The following is an 18,473-nucleotide window of genomic DNA, read 5'->3' as shown; positions in this document are numbered from 1 at the left end:
AAATTACAGCTGAAGACTTCCCTAATCTGGAGAAAGAAACAGACATCAAAATCCAAGAGGCATAGAGAAGTATCAAATTCAGCAAAAGCCAGCCCATACTAAGATATATCATAGTCAAATTCATGAAATACAGACCAGGAAAGAATCCTGAAAGCAGCAAGGGAAAAATAAATCCTTAACCTACAAGGAAAGACAAATCAGGTTCACAGCAGATCTGTCCACAGAAACCTGGCAGGCCATAAGGGAGTGGAATGACGTATTCAGTGTACCAAATGGGAAAAATATGCAGCCAAGAATCCTCTATCTGGCAAGGCCATCATTCAGAATAGGAAGAGAGATGAAGAGTTTCCAGGAAAAACAAAAACTAAAGAAGTTCATGATCGCTAAACGAGCCCTGCAATGAGTATTAAATATTAAAAAGGACTCTTCAAGTGGGAAAAAAAAGACCAGAAGCAACAAACACTAGAAAGGAACTGAGAACATCATCAGAAACACCAACATTACAGGTAATACAATGACTTTACTATCGTTATCAATAATTACTCTAAATGTAAATGGACTAATCAAAAGACATGGGGTATCAGAACGGATTAAAAAAAAAAACAAAAACTCATGTATATACTGCCTACAAGAGATTCATTTTAGATCTAAAGACATCTGCAGGTTGAAAGTGAGGGAATGAAGAACTATACATAATGCTAATGGATGTGAAAAGAAAATCAGAGTAGCCTATTTAAAACAAACTAGATTTTATATATTTTTTATTTTTTTAAGTTTTTAAATTGATTTTCAGAAAGAGAGTGCAGCATGAGCAGGGGAAGACAGAGAGAAAAGGAGAGAGAGAATACCAAACAGGCTCCATGCTGTCAGAACACAGAATCCAGTGTGGGGCTTGATCCCACAAACTGCAAGATCATGACCAGAACCAAAAGCATGAGTCAGATGCTTAACTGACTGAGCCACCCAGGAGCTCTCAAACTAGAGTTTGTTTGTTTATAAATGTTTATTTATTTTTGAGAGAGAAAATTAGTGGGGCAAGGGAAAAGAGAGAGAGTGAGAGAGGATCTAAAGCAGGTTCCAGACTGACACCAGAGAGCCTGACACACTGTGAGACTGTGACCTCAGCTGAAGTCAGAAACTGACTGAGGCACTCAGGGATGACTCAGGGATGATGGGTGGGGATGATGAATCACTAAATTCTGCCCCTAAAACCAATATTATAGTTACTATATGTTAACTAACTAGAATTTAAATAAATATTTGAAAAAATGTGTAAAAAATAATAATCCAAATATACTAAGAAAACCAGAAAAAATCCAGGACATGGGACATTGTACAAATGACTTGGGCACTGCAAAAAGTTCAGTGTCATGGGGGAAAGAGGCAGGAAGGACTATTTCATTTTAAAATGTAGGCAAAAACCTTGATTAGATCCTGGATCTATGTTTAAATTATGTCCTGGATGAGGACAAAGTTTAAAAAGACATTTTGGGACACAAGGGGAAATTTGTCCCATACAGATCTATTATATTAGATGTTATTGAGTTATTATTAATTCTCTCAAGTATGAAAATGGCATAATGCAGAAAAATGAATGCTGGAGTATTCAGGAATGAAGTGCCATTTTGTCACAACTTACTTTCAAATGGTTCAGCAAAACACATTAGATAAAGTACATGTGGTAAAGTGTTAACAGTTGGTGGATCTAGGGGAAGGTTATACTACTGTACTACCCTTTATACCCTATACTTTTAAATATATTTTAAATTCTTGATATTCATTAAGACTGTTAGCATAAATTCAACTCTTCCATGAACTTCTGAAAATACAAAATTGTAATCAATTTAAAAAAGCAGAATATTTAGAAGCTGTTTCTATTTATTTCAGAAATACTTCATTCAATTTGCTTTTTGCATGCTTCAATTCACTTTCCTAAGTCTGATTTATGCTAATAATATAAGTAGTTTGACTTTCCTGAGCCATCACCAAGTGCTAGAAGGAAGTTAATCTAGAAATGTGCTAGTGGACGATAATGTGAAAAAAAACCACTAAAAATTATCTATCTTGAGTGAGCAAAAATGACAGACCAAGTATGTCCTTTCCTACCCCAAACTCTCAAAATAGAAACAAATGTGTATATATTAAAAGAAAACTATATCCGTATGCATGATAGTGATTAAACAAATTTCCATAATATCAAGGAAGCTCTCAGATCTGGAATGAATCAATAAAATCCTGGTTCTTAGAGTGCCTGGGTGGCTCAGTGGGTTAAGCATCCAACTTTGACTCAGGTCATGATCTCACAGTTTGTGAGTTCGAGCCACATGTCAGCCTTTGTGCTGACAGCTCAGAGCCTGGAGCCTGCTTCACATTCTGTATCTCCCTATCTCTCTCTGCCCCTCCCCTATTTGCACTCTCTCTTTCTCTCAAAAAGAAATAAAACATTAAGAAAAACAGATCCTGGTTCTTAGCATGTACTTGTATTGTTAAACACAAATTCACTTATTCTTTATTTCAAAGACTGATCCAGAATGCACAAGAGGCAACCTTACCTGTTTTCTAACCTAGAGTCCTGAGAACAGAAGGAAGTTTCCTTCCAATAACTGAAGCAGTTCACAAATTTGCAATAATAAGACCATTTTTAAAAGATGAGTCACTAGGGGGACACTCTTATACTGTTGATGGGGTTGCAAACTGGTACAGTCACTGGAAAATAGTATGGAGTTTTCTCAAAAAGTTATAAATAGAACTACACTATTATCCAGCAATTGCACTACTAAGTCTTTACCCCAAAGATATAAAAAAACTGATTGAAAGGGATACATGAACCCCAATGTTTACAGCAGCATTATGGAAGAGCTCAAATGTCCACTGACTGATGAATGGATAAGGCATTGTGTGTATATATATAATGGATATATATATACACACAATGGAATATTACTCATGAAAATGAATAAAATCTTGCCATTTGCAATGACATGAATGGAGCTAGAGAGTATTATACTAAGTAAAATAAGTCAATCAGAGAAAGACAAATACCATATGATTTGACATATATGTGAAATTAAGAAATGAAACAGATGAACATGGGGGGAAAAAGAGAGAGGAGCAAACCATAAAAGATTCTTAACTATGGAGAAAAACTGAAGGTTTCTGGAGGTGAGATGGGAGGGGGGATGGATTAAATGGCTTATGGGGATTAGGAGGAAATTTATTGTGATGAGTACTGGGTGCTGTATGTAAGTGATGAATCACTGAATTCTACTCCTGAAGCTAATATTATACTACATGTTAACCAACTGGAATTTAAATAAAAATTTGAAACAAAGAAAGATGGGTCACTTTATATAATTTTTCTTTTTTCTACCTAAGATTTCCTAACTAAACTGGTGGAGTCAATATCTCTTGAGATTGACTGTGTGTCAGTATATTTATAAACAGCCAGGTGGCCAGTGTTTTGTGTTGGCAGCCAAAAGCAAGTCATCTTAAATCAAGATTTACAAGTACAAATTTTTCATTCCCTTCCATTTTCCTTTTGACTTAAGGGATATTTGACCTGAGTAGCCAGCTGGCAATATATACAATAACACTTAGAACACACATGTAAATATTTGAAACAAGTATCATGATAGGCAGTCAAAAGAATTATCTTTTTATCAAATGTATCATGTTTTCTATGCAATACAATTATATTAAAAACCATTCTTTAGCAACTTCCAGAAAAAAATACAAACAACTAAACTTACCGTAAGAATACATCAAGGCATTAACCCCTAAGTCAACTAAGTTGGCCCAATAGTGTGCTGTTTAAAAAGAATATATACATGTTGTTATTGTATTACGTATGATGGTTCAATTTTTTATACTTGAAAACAAAATATATGACCAGCTGGAATCCTTACCTTTTCAAGTATAGCATTGCCTTGGTGAGGATTGATGTTATGTTGGCTTATTTCTCTCTTGTATTTATATTCATAAACTTGGTCAGTGATATTAATCAGCAGAGTTGATGGACTAATGGCCAGTTTTCCACAACTATACACAGTTCCACTTTCGATATCAGTTGGTGCTGTAGCATATCGTAAGATTAATCCCATTATGAGGCCTAGAATAAAGCATAAACAATTGCACTGAAGGAACTGAATCTAAAATGTTCACTATTGGGTGCTTTTAAATATATGATTTTAAACTTGTAGAAGTGGCAGGATAAAAGGTTATGCACTGCCTGGTTTAGAAATTGTTCACTATTCCACAGATACCAGTTCAGTAGCTTGATTATACTAAGATATTTGTGGTGTGGACACTATTGCTTGAATATCCAGCATATATTTCCCCTTTTCCCCCCTTCCTAATAGAGCCACAGATATTGGAGAGAAAAGCTACCGACTTCATCAATCTAACCAAGTACTTCAAGAAAACCTTTACTCTGTAAGATACTGAGTAATCTAATCAGCCAGGAGATAAAATTTTCCAGAAAGTTTTTGGACAAATTAGCACATGTCTAAGATAGCCTCATCAAACTAAAAGGAAGCACTTATAAACCATGGTTGGGAAAGAGGTGTTCTTGTTTTCTCCCTTGGGACATGACTAAGATGATTTATTTCTCCATTTTTTGTTGACAGATATCTTGTGACTTTGAGGGGACCCAAGGTCCCCAGTCCAAGGACATAGCCAATTTACTGGGAATGATAGGACCAAGATAGAGATAGAACTTAGGTTCTGATGACTTCACTGAATAAATGGATCAACCTATTCTAGAGCTATCCTACTTCTAGACTTCTTGTTATATGACACAATACATTCTTTAATTTTTCAAACAACTCTGAATCAAATTTCTGTTTATTTGTAGCAAATGCATTCTAAGGATATAACATTCCTTTCAGTGAAGGTTGAACACAAGTAATAATCCTTGACTTTTAAGTTTAAATACTCTGTTAGGATGCACATGGTAACCTGGTAACTGTAAACTTTCCTAATATTATGGATTTATTAACAAATAGCAAAGAAACTTCAGAGGTCTTTATATTCCTTGATTTAAAATTAGGACTGATCTACTAAAATGAACAAATCAAGAGAATGTAGATGCTGGCAAGGATGTGGAGAAACGGGCATTCTCCTACACTGTTGGTGAGAATGTAAACTGGTGCAGCCGCTCTGGAAAACAGTGTGGAGGCTCCTCAAAAAACTATTGATAGAACTCCCTTATGACCCAGCAATAGCACTGCTAGGGATTTACCCAAGGGATACAGAAGTGCTGATGCATAGGAGCACATGTACCCCAATGTTCATAGCAGCACTGTCAACAATAGCCAAATCATGGAAAGAGCCTAAATGTCCATCACCTGATAAATGGATCAAGAAGATGTGGTATATATACACAATGGAGTATTACATGGCAATGAGAAAGAATGAAATATGGCCATTTGTACGAAAGTGGATGGACCTCGAGGGTGTCATGCTAAACAAAATAAGTCAGGCAGAGAAGGATAGATATCATATGTTTGCACTCATCAGTCTAACAGGAGAAACCTAACAGAGGACCATAGGGAGAGGAAGGGGGAAAGAGAGCTGGGGAGAGTGAGGGACACAAATCATAAAAGACTATTGAATACTGAAAATGAACCATGGACTGAAGGGGAGGGGGAGGGAGGGAAGGGGTGATGGTCATGATGGGGGGCACTTGTGGGGAGAAGCACTGGGTGTATTATGGAAACCAATTTGAAAATAAAACTATTTAAAAAATTTTAAAAATAAATAAAATTAGGACTGATGTATGAGTTTTAGAATAAATCCACAATTTACTCTTTAAACATTAAATGCTGGAGGTTTTACAACTCTGGTTAATCTGGTCATCCAAAAGACTTTCATTTACTTACTAATAATTTTCTGGGTACATATTTTGTACAAGACATTTCTAGATTTAAAATAAAACTATAAGTTCTACAGCTCAAGTTTGTAAAATCAAAACCCTTAAGCAAACAATCAAAATACAATGTGACATGTCCTATGACAGCTGGTAAGTCCTCTGTGTTATATGAGTATAGAGAGAAAACGCTCCAAAGTCCCTTAAATCATGCAAAGCTTTAGATGAATCTTAGAAAGTCATATAAGATTTGTCCATACAAGCTGAATCAGAGAATAAGTTGGGATCTGGGTTGCACATGTGGGTGCAGTACATAAAACACAGCTAGCTAAAAGTTCCCCAGAAATTGGTAAGATATATTCAATGTGCTGAATGAGAAAAATATGCAGCCATGAATTCTTTATGCAGCAAAGCTGTCATTCAAAATAGAAGAAGAAATAAAGAGTTTCCCAGGCAAACAAAAACTAAAGGAGTTTGTGACCACTAAACCAGCTCTGCAAGAAGTTTTAAGGGGGACACTTTGAGTGGATAAAAGATAAAACAAAACAAAAAAGACCAAAAGCAACAAAGATTAGAAAAGATCAGAGAACATCACCAGAAAATCCAACTCTATAGGGAACACAATGGCAATAAATTCATATCTTTCAGTACTCACTCTAAATGCCCATGGACTAAACGTTCCAATCAAAAGACATATGGTATCAGAATGGATAAGAAAACAAGACCCATCTATATATGCTGCTTACAAGAGACCCATTTTAGACCTAAAGACATCTACAGATTGAAAGTAAGGAGAACTATCTATGATGCTGTCATGAAAAGAAAGCCATACTTATATTAGACAAACTAGATTTTTAAAATCAAGACTGTAATGAGAGATGAAAGCATTATATCATAATTAAGGGGTCTATCCACCAAGACGATCTAACAATTGTAAATATTTATGCTCCCAATCCACTGGAAGCACTAAGTATATAAATCAATTAATCACAAACATAAAGAAACTCATTGATAATAATACCATAATAGTAGAGGACTTCAACACCCCACTTACAGCAATGGACAGATCGTCTAAGCAGAAAATCAGCAAGGAAACAATGACTTTTAATGATATTCTGGACCAGATGGACATAACAGATATATTCAGGACACTTCATTCTAAAATAGAAGAATACACATTCTCCTTGAGTGCACATAGAACATTCTCCAGACACAAACTTGCTCTCAACAAGTACAAAAAGATCGAGATCATACCTTGCATATTTTCAGACCACAATGCTGCAAAACTTTAAATCAACCATAAGGGGCGCCTGGGTGGCTCAGTCAGTTAAGCAACTGGCTTCAGCTCAGGTCATGATCTCACGGCTTGTAGGTTCAAGCCCTGCATCAGGCTCTGTGCTGGTAGCTAGCTCAGAGCCTGGAGCTGCCTCAGATTCTGTGTCTCCCTCTTTCTGACCCTCCCCTGCTCATGTTGTCTCCCTCTGTCTCTCAAAAATAAATAAAAAACATTTAAAAAAATTTTCTTAAGAAATCAACCATAAGAAAAAATTTGGAAAGACCATGAATACTTGGGAGATTAGATGAACACCCTACTAAAGAATGACTGGATTAACCAAGAAATTAAAGAAGAAATTAAAAAGTACATGGAAGCCAATGAAAATGAAAACACGACAACCCAAAACCTCTAGGATGCAACAAAGATGGTCATAAGAGGGAAGTATATAACAATCCAGGCCTTCCTCAAGAAGGAAGAAAGGTCTCAAAAATGCAACCTAACTTTACACCTACAAGAGCTGGAAAAATAATAGCAAATAAAGCCGGATACTAGCAGAAGAAGGGAAATAAAATTAGAGAAGAAATCAATGAAACTGAAATTAAACAACAACAAGTAGTTGAACAGATCCATGAAACCAGGAGCTGGTTCTTCAAAAGAATTAACAGAACTGATAAACCACTAGCAAGATTGATCAAAAAGAGAAAGGACCCAAATAAGGAAAATCACAAATGAAAACGAAGATCACAACCCACAATGCTAGAAATACATACAATAGGGGTGCAAGGGGGATTCAAGTTGGTTAAGCATCCGACCTTTGGCTCAGGTCATGATCTCACAGTTTGTGGGTTCAAGCCCCGCATCTGGCTCTGTGCTGACAGCTCAGAGCCTGGAGCCCGCTTTAGATTCTGTGTCTCCCTCTATCTGCTCCTTCCCAACTTGTGCTTTGTCTCTCTCTCTCTCTCGTTCTCAAAAATAAATAAACATTTTTAAAAATTTAAAAAGAATTACCACCTATTCTTTTGAAGTTGTTCCAAAAACAGGAATGTTAAGAAAACTTCCAAACTCAGTCTACAAAGCCAGAATTACCTTGATTCCAAAACCAGACAAAGACCTCACTAAAAAGGAGAACTACAGACTTATTTCCCTGATGTATATGGATGCAAAAATTATTAACAAGATACTAGTAAACCATATCCAGCAACACATTTAAAGAATTATTCACCATTATCAAGTGGGATTTATTCCTAGGATGTGGGGCTGGTTCAATATCCATAAATCAAGCAAAGTGATAGATCACATTAATAAAAGAAAGGATAAGAACCACATGATCCTCTCAATAGATGAAGAGCAAGCATTTGACAAAATACAGAATCCTTTCTTGATACAAGCCCTCAAGTAAGTAGGGATAAGAGGACCATACCTCAAGATCATAAAAGACATATAAAAAGACTCACCACTAATATCATCCTCAATGGGGAATATAGATGGAACTAGAGGGTATTATGCTAAGCAAAATTAGTCAAAGAAAGACAAATATCATATGGCTTCACTCACATGTGGAATTTAAGATACAAAACAGATGAACATAAGGTAAGGGAAGCAAAAATAATATAAAAAGAGAGAGGGAGATAAACTATAAGAGACTCCTAAACACAGGGAACAAACTGAGGGTTGCTGGAGGGGTGTTTAGTGAGGGGATGGGCTAAATGGGCAAGGGGCATTAAGGAGGACACTTGTTGGGATGAGCACAGGGTGTTATATGTAAGTGATGAATCACTAAATTCTATTCCTGAATCATTATCACAGTATATATTAATTAACCTAGATTTAAATTTTAAAAATGAATGAATGAATGAATAAAAGTTCCCGAGGATTTATGTTCTCCAGTGTGTAGCGTAGTTGTTGGGAAAGTTGGCGCTCTGCCAGAGACTGTGTTTCTTGGCTGTCTTGTCTCTGGTTGAGTTCTCACCAACAGAATATAAGCAAGAGTGATATGTGCCACTTCTGGAAAACAGCTTTGAATAGGTGGATGAGTTTTCCCCTTCTCTTTCCCATCTAACAGATAGATAGAAAAAAGTCCCCATAGGTAGACAAAGTCACCAGACTGAAGGAGCCTGAGTCCCTCCCCAAGAGGGAGAAAGCCATCTGCCAACCAGGAGTACCTACACTGGACTATCATGTGAATGAAAAGTTAACTTCTGTTATGTACTATGTATGTAGTATGTACTACTGAAATTGTAGTATTTCTGTATTAATTGTCATCAGGATAACCTACTGAAAATTATGTATAAATACAGGACTTTAAAAATCTGGTGGATTTAGAGAATTGGTAGTGGTGTAAGATGAAAATAAATGGAGGGTGAAAGAGGTAAGAAATAGAGATACAGAGAGAAAGAGAGAGAAAATGAGAGAACTCTAGAACTGCAGACCATAGGCAGAAGCCAAGTCATAAAGAAGTTCCTTGGTCATGCTAAAAAAGTTTTTATTTTTAACCCAATTGTAATGTAAAACTATTAAAAGATTTTAGGCAGGAGTGTAAAACAATAAAATTTCTATGTAAGAGCTATCATTAAACAGAATGACAGGTGAGAATAAAAACATATTTCGTTCATTCCAGGTTCAGAATATGTATGGCCCACTCCTCCATAACAGTGAGAAATATTCTATCCTAACCTTTGTTAGCAAGAGAAAATAAGTGATGGATATGTAACCACTATGAATGCTTGATCCACTGTAGAACAGTGGGCAACCTTTCATGTGCCATGTCAAATGATTACAATAAAACTAAGTCAGGAAAGAGAAGGGAAGACACATTATCTACACTGCAAGTGGTTTAGGGTACCTGTGAAGAACATAACTTTTCCAATACTTTGTGACTAGGAAGGACTGATTTTCTAAGTTATTCAGCAGGTACCAGGAGTGATACTATGACCTCTGCTTTCTATTTAAGTGGGATATAAAAAGGGAAGCACAAGATACTAACTGCATGGGCCCTGAATAGAGAGAATCTGATTAATACCATTTAAAGTTCCCAGAAGGTGAGGCAATTATTTTTTTGTAATATGCTTTCAGTGCAATAACAAGAAGTAAACATGAAGTGCCCACTGTTTTTCCTCAAGCAGGGAACTCAATTATTTGTTATAATGAGTGTCTAGTACTTGAACCCTTGTGGTTAAATTCCTACAAGACCTCCAAACCTAAATGGCCCTGCCTGAACTTTTGCACCAGCTCTCATCCCAGATTTCAACAAGAGGTATGTTGGAGTAAATGGAGTAAGCTGCTTGCCACCAGAGGTGACAAAATGTAATGGCCATGACAGTGCATCTCTCAAACAGATCTCCCACTCTGAGGACTGCAGTTGACCAGTGGTCTCAGCTACTGTGCTCTGGAGTCCATGACAAAATTCACTGAGGCCAGACAACTGAATTCAGTAGGGGTACCAAGACAGGCAGGTGGAGCTCCTCTGAAGGGTCACCATGGCTTCAGGATGCCCCATCAGCCTCACTAAAGCCTTCTTAGAATTGTGCTATAGCCAAGGGCAGCTGGATGGCTCAGTCAGGTAAGCATCTGACTTTGGCTCAGGTCATTATCTCACGGTTCATGGGTTCTAGCCCTGGTCGAGCTCTTTGCTGACAGCTCAGAGCATGAAGTATGCTCCCTCTCTCTGTCTTCCCCTCCCCTACTTGTGCTCTGCGTCTCTGTCTTCCATAGCCTTCCTTCCTTTCCTCCCTCCACAGGGTCTGCAGCTGCACCAGGGTCTGGTAGCTGTTCCAGAATCCCAAACTCCCTCCCTGTTTTCCTTTAAAAAATTTTTCCCAATAGATCTTTCAACACAATCTCTTCCCAGCATCTCCTTCTTGGAGGACCCAAATTAATACACTTGACAAAAGGCTCTAGCCCTGCTTCTCCTCATCCCCAAGTGTTGAGAGGAAGCAACATCCTGACCAGTGTAAAAGCCAGTGGGGATACTTCAGCTTCAAAGTGTGCTCAGTTAACAAATACACTCATCTGAGCACCCACTGCAGTAGCAGCAGCTGGAAAATCCTAAATGTCCAAGACCAGACACCTGTCCATAGAGCCTGATAATGATTCTGACAGCCAAACGTCCACTCAGTGCTTTAGCTATATGTTAAAACAAATATGGAGTGTTGAATTAATGCACTTCCAGCACAGTATTATTTGAAAGCAGGTGATAGATAAAGTATGATAGCTACTTCAGAAGACAATGATAATGAAAGGGGTTGTTTGTATACCCCCACAAAGACAAAAGATAAAGAAAGCAACAACCATCTGTGCACAGAGGGAAAGAAGAGACTGGCTATCACAGTTTATAAACACAAACCACCATTCTCATTGGTGACCCATGAACTATAACCTTACCTTCCCAGGAGAAAAAGAGGCAGCCTGTCCCAGCAAAGCAATACCAGGCAACACATGTGTGCACAGGCCTGGTTCCAGGCTTTGTCACAAGCATGACACTTCCCTGAGCTCTGCTCCCTAGCCAGCTGGTGGCATCACCTTCTCCAAGCAAAAACTCTAGTCCAGATGCATCCCCTGCCCCTACAAGTTTGAGCATTTGGGCAACTAAGGCAAAAGTAGTATATATGTGCCCTCCAGGGAACCCTGACCTCTCCCTCACAGTATACAAGCCCCAGGTCGAAGCTTGAACAATATACCTCATCCCTAAAGCACTCACAGTCCTACAAATTCTATCTCAAGTCCCACCTGTGAGGGACCATGCTCTGATGCAACCTGTGCTCAATGAGTTCCCTCATCTTTGAGTTCTTACAGCATTCACAGTTTAAACCACACCCTTTGTGGCCCTATTTAATAAAGGCTTACATTGTTCAGCATTGCTGTGTAGGCCTTGGCTTTGTCTCCCCCACTAGACAATGAGACTCTGTGCTATTCTTCATCTCTTTTTCCTTTAGAAAACCTACACTTTAGGCAGAATTGTAACCCAACTTTCCCTAAGTCTACAAACTCCCTTGGAGTCAAGAAAAAATGATCCTCTGAGTTTATGTAATTGGTCAGTGACCAACATCTTAAAATGTAAAGAATATCACACCAGATGTTCCTATCCTGGCAGAACTTGCAATATACCTCCCATAGCAGGTGCCTGACAGGCAGTTGACACACGGATGTTTGTAGGAGAAGGAAGGAAGAAAGAGGGAGGAAAGAGGCTTATGGGCACTCAAAATGAGAAACATTTAGAAATATGAGTGTTGTCTTTCTGGACTGGCTTTTACTTCATTCTCCACACTGAAAATACAAGAAAACTCCACTCCCTCCCTCATGCTGTTTTCATGCCACAGACACACAAGGCATTGCTCTGAGACTTGAGAGAATTATAAAAATGAATAAAATATGGCCCTGACCCTAAAATATTAAAATATTTTAATCCTACCAGGCCTTTTCCTCTTGTCCAATATTGTGATCCTGATTTCCAGTAAGAATAAGGTACAAATAAATGTTTTCTAAGTCTTTTCTCATACTGAGCTGCATTTCATAGGCAATCCCCCTGCATCTTGTTGACAATCATTCTATGTGATGCTGAAGCATTTTCCCAAAGGGGCTTTTCTTAGAGGAACATGGGTAGGAATTTACTTGATTACAATGATTACATTTATGTACAATGGAACAGATTACACAACAGAATGGCTTTGAAAATAGTAAGTGTTAAAATCTCACTACGATCAGATCTACGGTTGTGTTTATACATTATCACACACACTAGCACACTGCATGGAGCACACTCTAGGAGGCTCCCTTTAGATTCTTTTTCTGTAGGAGCGGTGCTCCCCTGGCATCATACAAGGCCACAAGCCCATCTAGACACATGTGTCTAATCAGACTAGTCCACAGGCATATATTTAAATGCTATCTGATATTGGAGAGAATTTAGGAACCTAAAGCAAAGGTACATAGTTAACTTTATGAAGATTATAGAACTGAGTTTTCTAGTTCTTTCATTCTGTATGCATTTAATGGCTACCAAGAATAATCTAGATAAATGAGGCATTGCCTCTTACTAAAAACAAGAAGATAAATCCTTAAACTATATAATATTATATATCAACTTGATTAGTGTGCCAGACACTGTTGATTGTCAACCCAGTATCCATCCCCCTTTTCCTTAAAAAATCCCTGATTTGTGCAACTATCCACCCCTCCTCTCACAGCTATATACTCAGGATAAGTTGACTACCTCAGCTCCAAGAGTGTTCCCTTTCCCCTTGCTGATTATTAGAATGGCATCTATTCTGATCAATAAAAAGTGGGGGGAAGCTAGTTAGGGAGCTTCTTGGAAAAGCTTTGATATCCTAAGAGAAAGACAGAAGAGCAATAAGCTCTCATCTTCTTCAGAATATTATGGGGCCCGGTTAAGATATCAGGAACTTCCATACCCACATTACTCCTCACCTGATGTTAAAGTCAGACTGGGAATAGCAGAGCCAAGCAAAGGAAAGAACGTGCCTATCAAGCAGTTTGGGAAGGCTAACTAGGGCACCTGAAATCAGGGGCTGTAGCACAGCTGAGAAATAAGAGAGGGTGTTCCAGAAGGAGAGATGGTTGACAAGAAAGAAGGTCTTGAGAAAGAACCATGTGAGCTTCTTTTTGGGAGAAAGATTTGCTGTGATTTCCAACAGAGGATACAGCTTTGGAGACAATTATCTGAAGGGAGAAATGAAAATTGAGATATGGTGGGGACATGGAGAGGAAGTTAACATCAGAATTAGTCTATATTTCTGTGAGGAAAAAATTAGCAAAGGAATTTGAGTACAGGAATGTCAAGATGATAGTAATAAAATTAAGCCCAGTGAAGAGTACTGTTTACCAGTATGAATACTTTTTACAGTATGAGACTCTTTAAGGCAGGGTATCTAGGATAGTACTTCAATCACCCACATTCAAAAAATATGAACTAGGGATTCAAAATGTGGAAATAAAGAGGAAAACAGTGGGACACATATTCTAAGGAAGCCAAATCAATGGAGACCATTTAACTGTGTGCAAGATAGTATTCACACATACTGAAGTGTCATCTCCACAACTTTTATATTTTTACTTGATAGCTGCCTACTTCACCCCCACTCAGTCTTATCAAAATTATCAGAACACTGATTTAGAAAGATGATATGGGTTTGAATACCAAATGCTACATGCATTTCCTTTTAACAGTTTAGTTTTACATTGAAATCAATCATGAATAGAACCAAAAGTAAAAAATATACATTGAAATCAATCACGAATAGAACCAAAAGTAAAAAATATACAATGCCTTCTGATTATTTAGGGATTTCATTTCTCTCTTCCCTCCCACCAATCTTCTAAATTCAAAGGACTAAAGAAAAGTGTGGGTGTTGCTAAAAGGAGCACAATTTATTCCTTTATGCTGGCTCACTACCAATTTGCTTTGGTGAAGGAAAAAAATCCTAAAAGGGTTTCCGAACAGGTCTGGAGCAAGAGTAAGAGTACCTGGTAAGAGTACCTCATGATGTTTCAAGGTGGGAAGGGGTCCATGAACCTGTCCTACCTCAGGAAGCCTTATTCACAGCTCCATCTTCTCATAGGTTAGTCACAAGGGAAATGACAGAAAGACCCAACCATTAGATCTTCTACCATGGCAAGGTATCCAATGTTTTTCTCCATCCTTGTGTATATCTATAATGCACATAGGCACGCACACAATCACACAACATACACACATATACACACTACACATTTCACAGCACTCTGGGGTTCCTAACATAGGTCTATAGATAACTTTTGTCTAGACAGCATCTCAGCCGCCAGCTTATATATAGCTAAAACCCTTTCCTGCAAGCATCTTTAGGAGATCTACAGAAGAAATATGGAGATATCTAACTAGCCACATACTGACTAAAACAAAATTATTTCTTACTGTATAATGTTTACACAAAACAGTATATTTTTTGCTTTTTGTTTTTTGCTTTTGTAAAACCAGAAGGGGAAACACTATAAAGTATATAAATAGTGAAAAAGCAGATGGGGGTGGGGAACTCTCTAATAAGTGAAGATTTTCTCCCAACCCCTCCTTTTCATCACAGAATAGTAATGTAGTGAGAAAGAGAAAAGGGAAGAAAGTAAAGGAGACAAAACTAGGAACCACATATTGAACTTTATTTTTCTAGTTCTCAAACTTTAGAGTATCAGAAGTCTCTAGAAGATTTGTTAAAGACAGACTGCCTGACTCTGCTTCTTACTCAGTAGTAGGTCTGGGTTGGGGCCCACATTCTTGCATTTCCAAAAAGTTCTCAGGTGATGCTGATGCTGTGAAAAGCACTGTTGTATAAGACAACAAATAGTTCCCACCATTATGAGTGCCATCACAGTCCTAGAACTCTGTCAAAGTCCAAGCCATCTCACTCACGCACATAGGTTTTCATATAGCACAGAGAGCCCAGAAGCATAATTAAAGATTACACCCTTCAGTCTCTTCTAAAAATTCAAGTCAATTAAACTAACATATGATGAAAGCTTATTTTGTATGATTCATATGAATAAGGCACTTACAGAAACTTCCCCCACTCATTCTGACAAACACAGACATTTAAAACCAGCCTAAGTGTGGACTTGGAACACTGCTTGCCCCGATGCTGGGGCAGGTGTTTCCAAGTCAGCCTCATCACTCTCTCTGGGACAGTTTAACGCAGCTTCTTGGCATGGAGGTACTTTGACAATATTTCTCCCACTGAGTCTCCCATGCTAGGCTTTATGCTATAACAGGATAACATTTCTGCAGCTTTAAGGTAAAAGAAAAACTTAACTACTTGCCTTGTTTCCCCACTCCTGACTACGTATCAACAGCAGACTTTGGTGGACAATTGTGGTCAAAATTTGAGAGCCCTAGCATTTTTTATTCTGTGCAGCCTTAGCCAGAATTTTTAGAGTTTCTTTTTCCTTATATGAAAACTGAAGATCACTGTATTTTGAATGGATGTCCTGAGGATTAGCAATAATATTTATACTTAGATACCTCAGTCTCTATCTTTCTTCTACAAATTCCTAAGATACCATCACCTGGCAGAGAGCAGACATTTATTAAATAACAGCAACTCTTCTAGAGCTAAATGTGTGAAAGAATATGGGTTTAAAGAAGCTCAGCTTGCCATTCGTTTCCAGCAAGTCATTCATGTCTCTGTGTGCTGGTTTCCTCATTTGTTATTTTCTTTCTTTCTTTCTTTTTTTCTTCAAGAGAGAGCATGAGCAGGGAAAGAGACAGTGGGAGAGAGAGAAAAGCTTAAGCAGGTTCCATGCTCCACATGGAGCCTGATATGGGGATCATTCCCATGACCCTGGGATCATGACCTGAGCCAAAATCAAGAGTCAGATGCTCAACTGACTGGGCCATCCAGGAACCCAAGTTTCCTCATTTGTAACATGAAAATGTTATACCTCCTCCCCAACACACACATGAACATACAAATACATCCAAGTTTGTGATACCTAGCGGTCTTATGGAGCCAAACTACCAAGGTTTGAGTACCGGCCATGGCATTGTTTATAGGTATGTGATCTTTGACAAGTTACTTGATTTTTGGTGCCTCAGTTTCCACACCTAAAAAATCGTTGTTGTGAGGGTTAAATGAGTAAACATATGTAAAGCCCTTATGACAAAACAGTTCACGTCATACATGCTATTTGGGTTAGCTATTTTCACTATTATATTTTGATATAATAGATGTTTAACAAATGTTAGTTCTTGATATCTCCACTTCTTTAACTATATAATTTTAATTAAATTTAGACTACCTGTAATATCTCCATAAACAGTTTGAACCACAGATTCGTGCTCCTGATGTGTACACTCATTACCTTTTAATACCCTGGGAGGGGATCTTTTGAGGCATCACAATAGTTTGCACACAGGGCTTCCTCTGTGACTCCTTAGAGATTCGGAAGCACGACAGAATGTATAGGAGGTGATTTTCTTAAAAATCAACTTTTGAAAACCTATGGAGAGCAATATGCCTTGAATTTTTTCATGTTTTCAACATTTATGGCTAACACTTTACAGCATGGAAAATCCTGGCCTGATCTCTGAAGCTTCTTAAAATCAACCTTTTTACACTAAAAAGAGAGCAAGTTGAGTTCACTGGACTCTTAACCCTAATTACCTTTCCTGCAGATCCCTTCAAATTAAACCAGAACCACTCTGATTTTCACAGAACATACATCCATAAGCCCCTGAATCTCAACCTGCCTTCCCCGTTCTGATGCTGTAACTTGCTCTCCTTACCTTTCTAACAGGAACTCAATAGGATTTACTGAGCACTCATTACAAAATCAGAGCAGGACTAAAAGAACTAAGAGTGGTAAAATAACACTAACTAAAATCCTGTCTGGATGAAAGGCCTGAATCTCATTAAAGGCCGGTAGGGTTCTGGGAAGAAGGCTGCTGGTTTGCTTGAAGTGACTGAGAGATGCCTGAGAGCTGAAGTTAGTCTTGGCCTAAATTTTAAAGAACTTTTGAAACTGGAAGGGAGTTTTCATTTCTTCCTCAATTTACAGATAAGAGAAATAAGGCCAGCAATTAAGTCACTTGGCCAAAGTAATGCATCTAACTACTGAAAAAAAAAAAAGGTCATCAAGATTTAAAAACCCAAATCCCCATGAGAGAATCAAATGCTTTCTCCATTAAAGCATACCACATTTGAGTAAGTACAAAGCCTCAGAAGGGCCTTCGAGGCACGGGGAAGAGGGCAAAGTGGGCAACGTGGTAGTAAACAACTCCTGTGGGCCTGGCAGTCAAGGAGGCAGTGCTGGACTGGAGCGGAGCAGAATGGATCAGTAGGGTGGAGCCCCATCATGTTCAGCAGCACAATTTTGTCCTCAGGAACTTCTAACCAGTGCTAGGATTAAGTCAATGCCTTATGATTTTTTTAAAAAGATAGCTTTTAAAAGCTTAGTGATTCACATGTAACTGCATTATCTTTAAATTTCAAAAAAAAAAGCTATTGAGTAAATTATTTGACCCTATTATATTGCTAATTATACTGTTAGATGATCAGACATAGTTTCCATAGTTTAATATGGCATCGTTTTTTGTTTTTGTTTTCAAAATCTAAACTTTGTGGCTCAGAATTTCTCTTCTGTCCACTAAACTGAGCAAATTTTCACATGAGTTCAGATAAATCAAAGATAGACTTCTAAGAGGTTTGAATTGTTCTGTCCCTAAGCTTAGATCCCAACCCTCCAATGTATGGGAGCCTATAAAGTATGAGAGCCCTCAGTGATGTGTCATGAAATTCTTAATGCTATTGGGAAATAAGGAGCGATTTTTCTTTTACGAACAATGAGCATAGG

At 38.0% G+C, this 18,473-nt stretch overlaps 1 protein-coding gene across 1 annotated transcript in view; it reads right to left on the bottom strand.

Moving 5' to 3' along the window:
- Positions 1-18,473, bottom strand: part of SLC9A9 (solute carrier family 9 member A9) — a 534,926-nt gene that overhangs the window by 512,970 nt on the left and 3,483 nt on the right. The window contains exon 2 of the mRNA XM_029940098.1: positions 3,906-4,108. Coding sequence (XP_029795958.1) covers positions 3,906-4,108 — 203 coding nt within the window. The remainder of the gene's footprint in view (positions 1-3,905; positions 4,109-18,473) is intronic.

This window comes from Suricata suricatta, chromosome 5 (genome assembly GCF_006229205.1).
Source record: "Suricata suricatta isolate VVHF042 chromosome 5, meerkat_22Aug2017_6uvM2_HiC, whole genome shotgun sequence".
Classification (NCBI taxonomy): domain Eukaryota; kingdom Metazoa; phylum Chordata; class Mammalia; order Carnivora; family Herpestidae; genus Suricata; species Suricata suricatta.
Note: the sequence above shows the minus strand (reverse complement) of the source record. Positions and strands in the feature narration are given on the sequence as shown.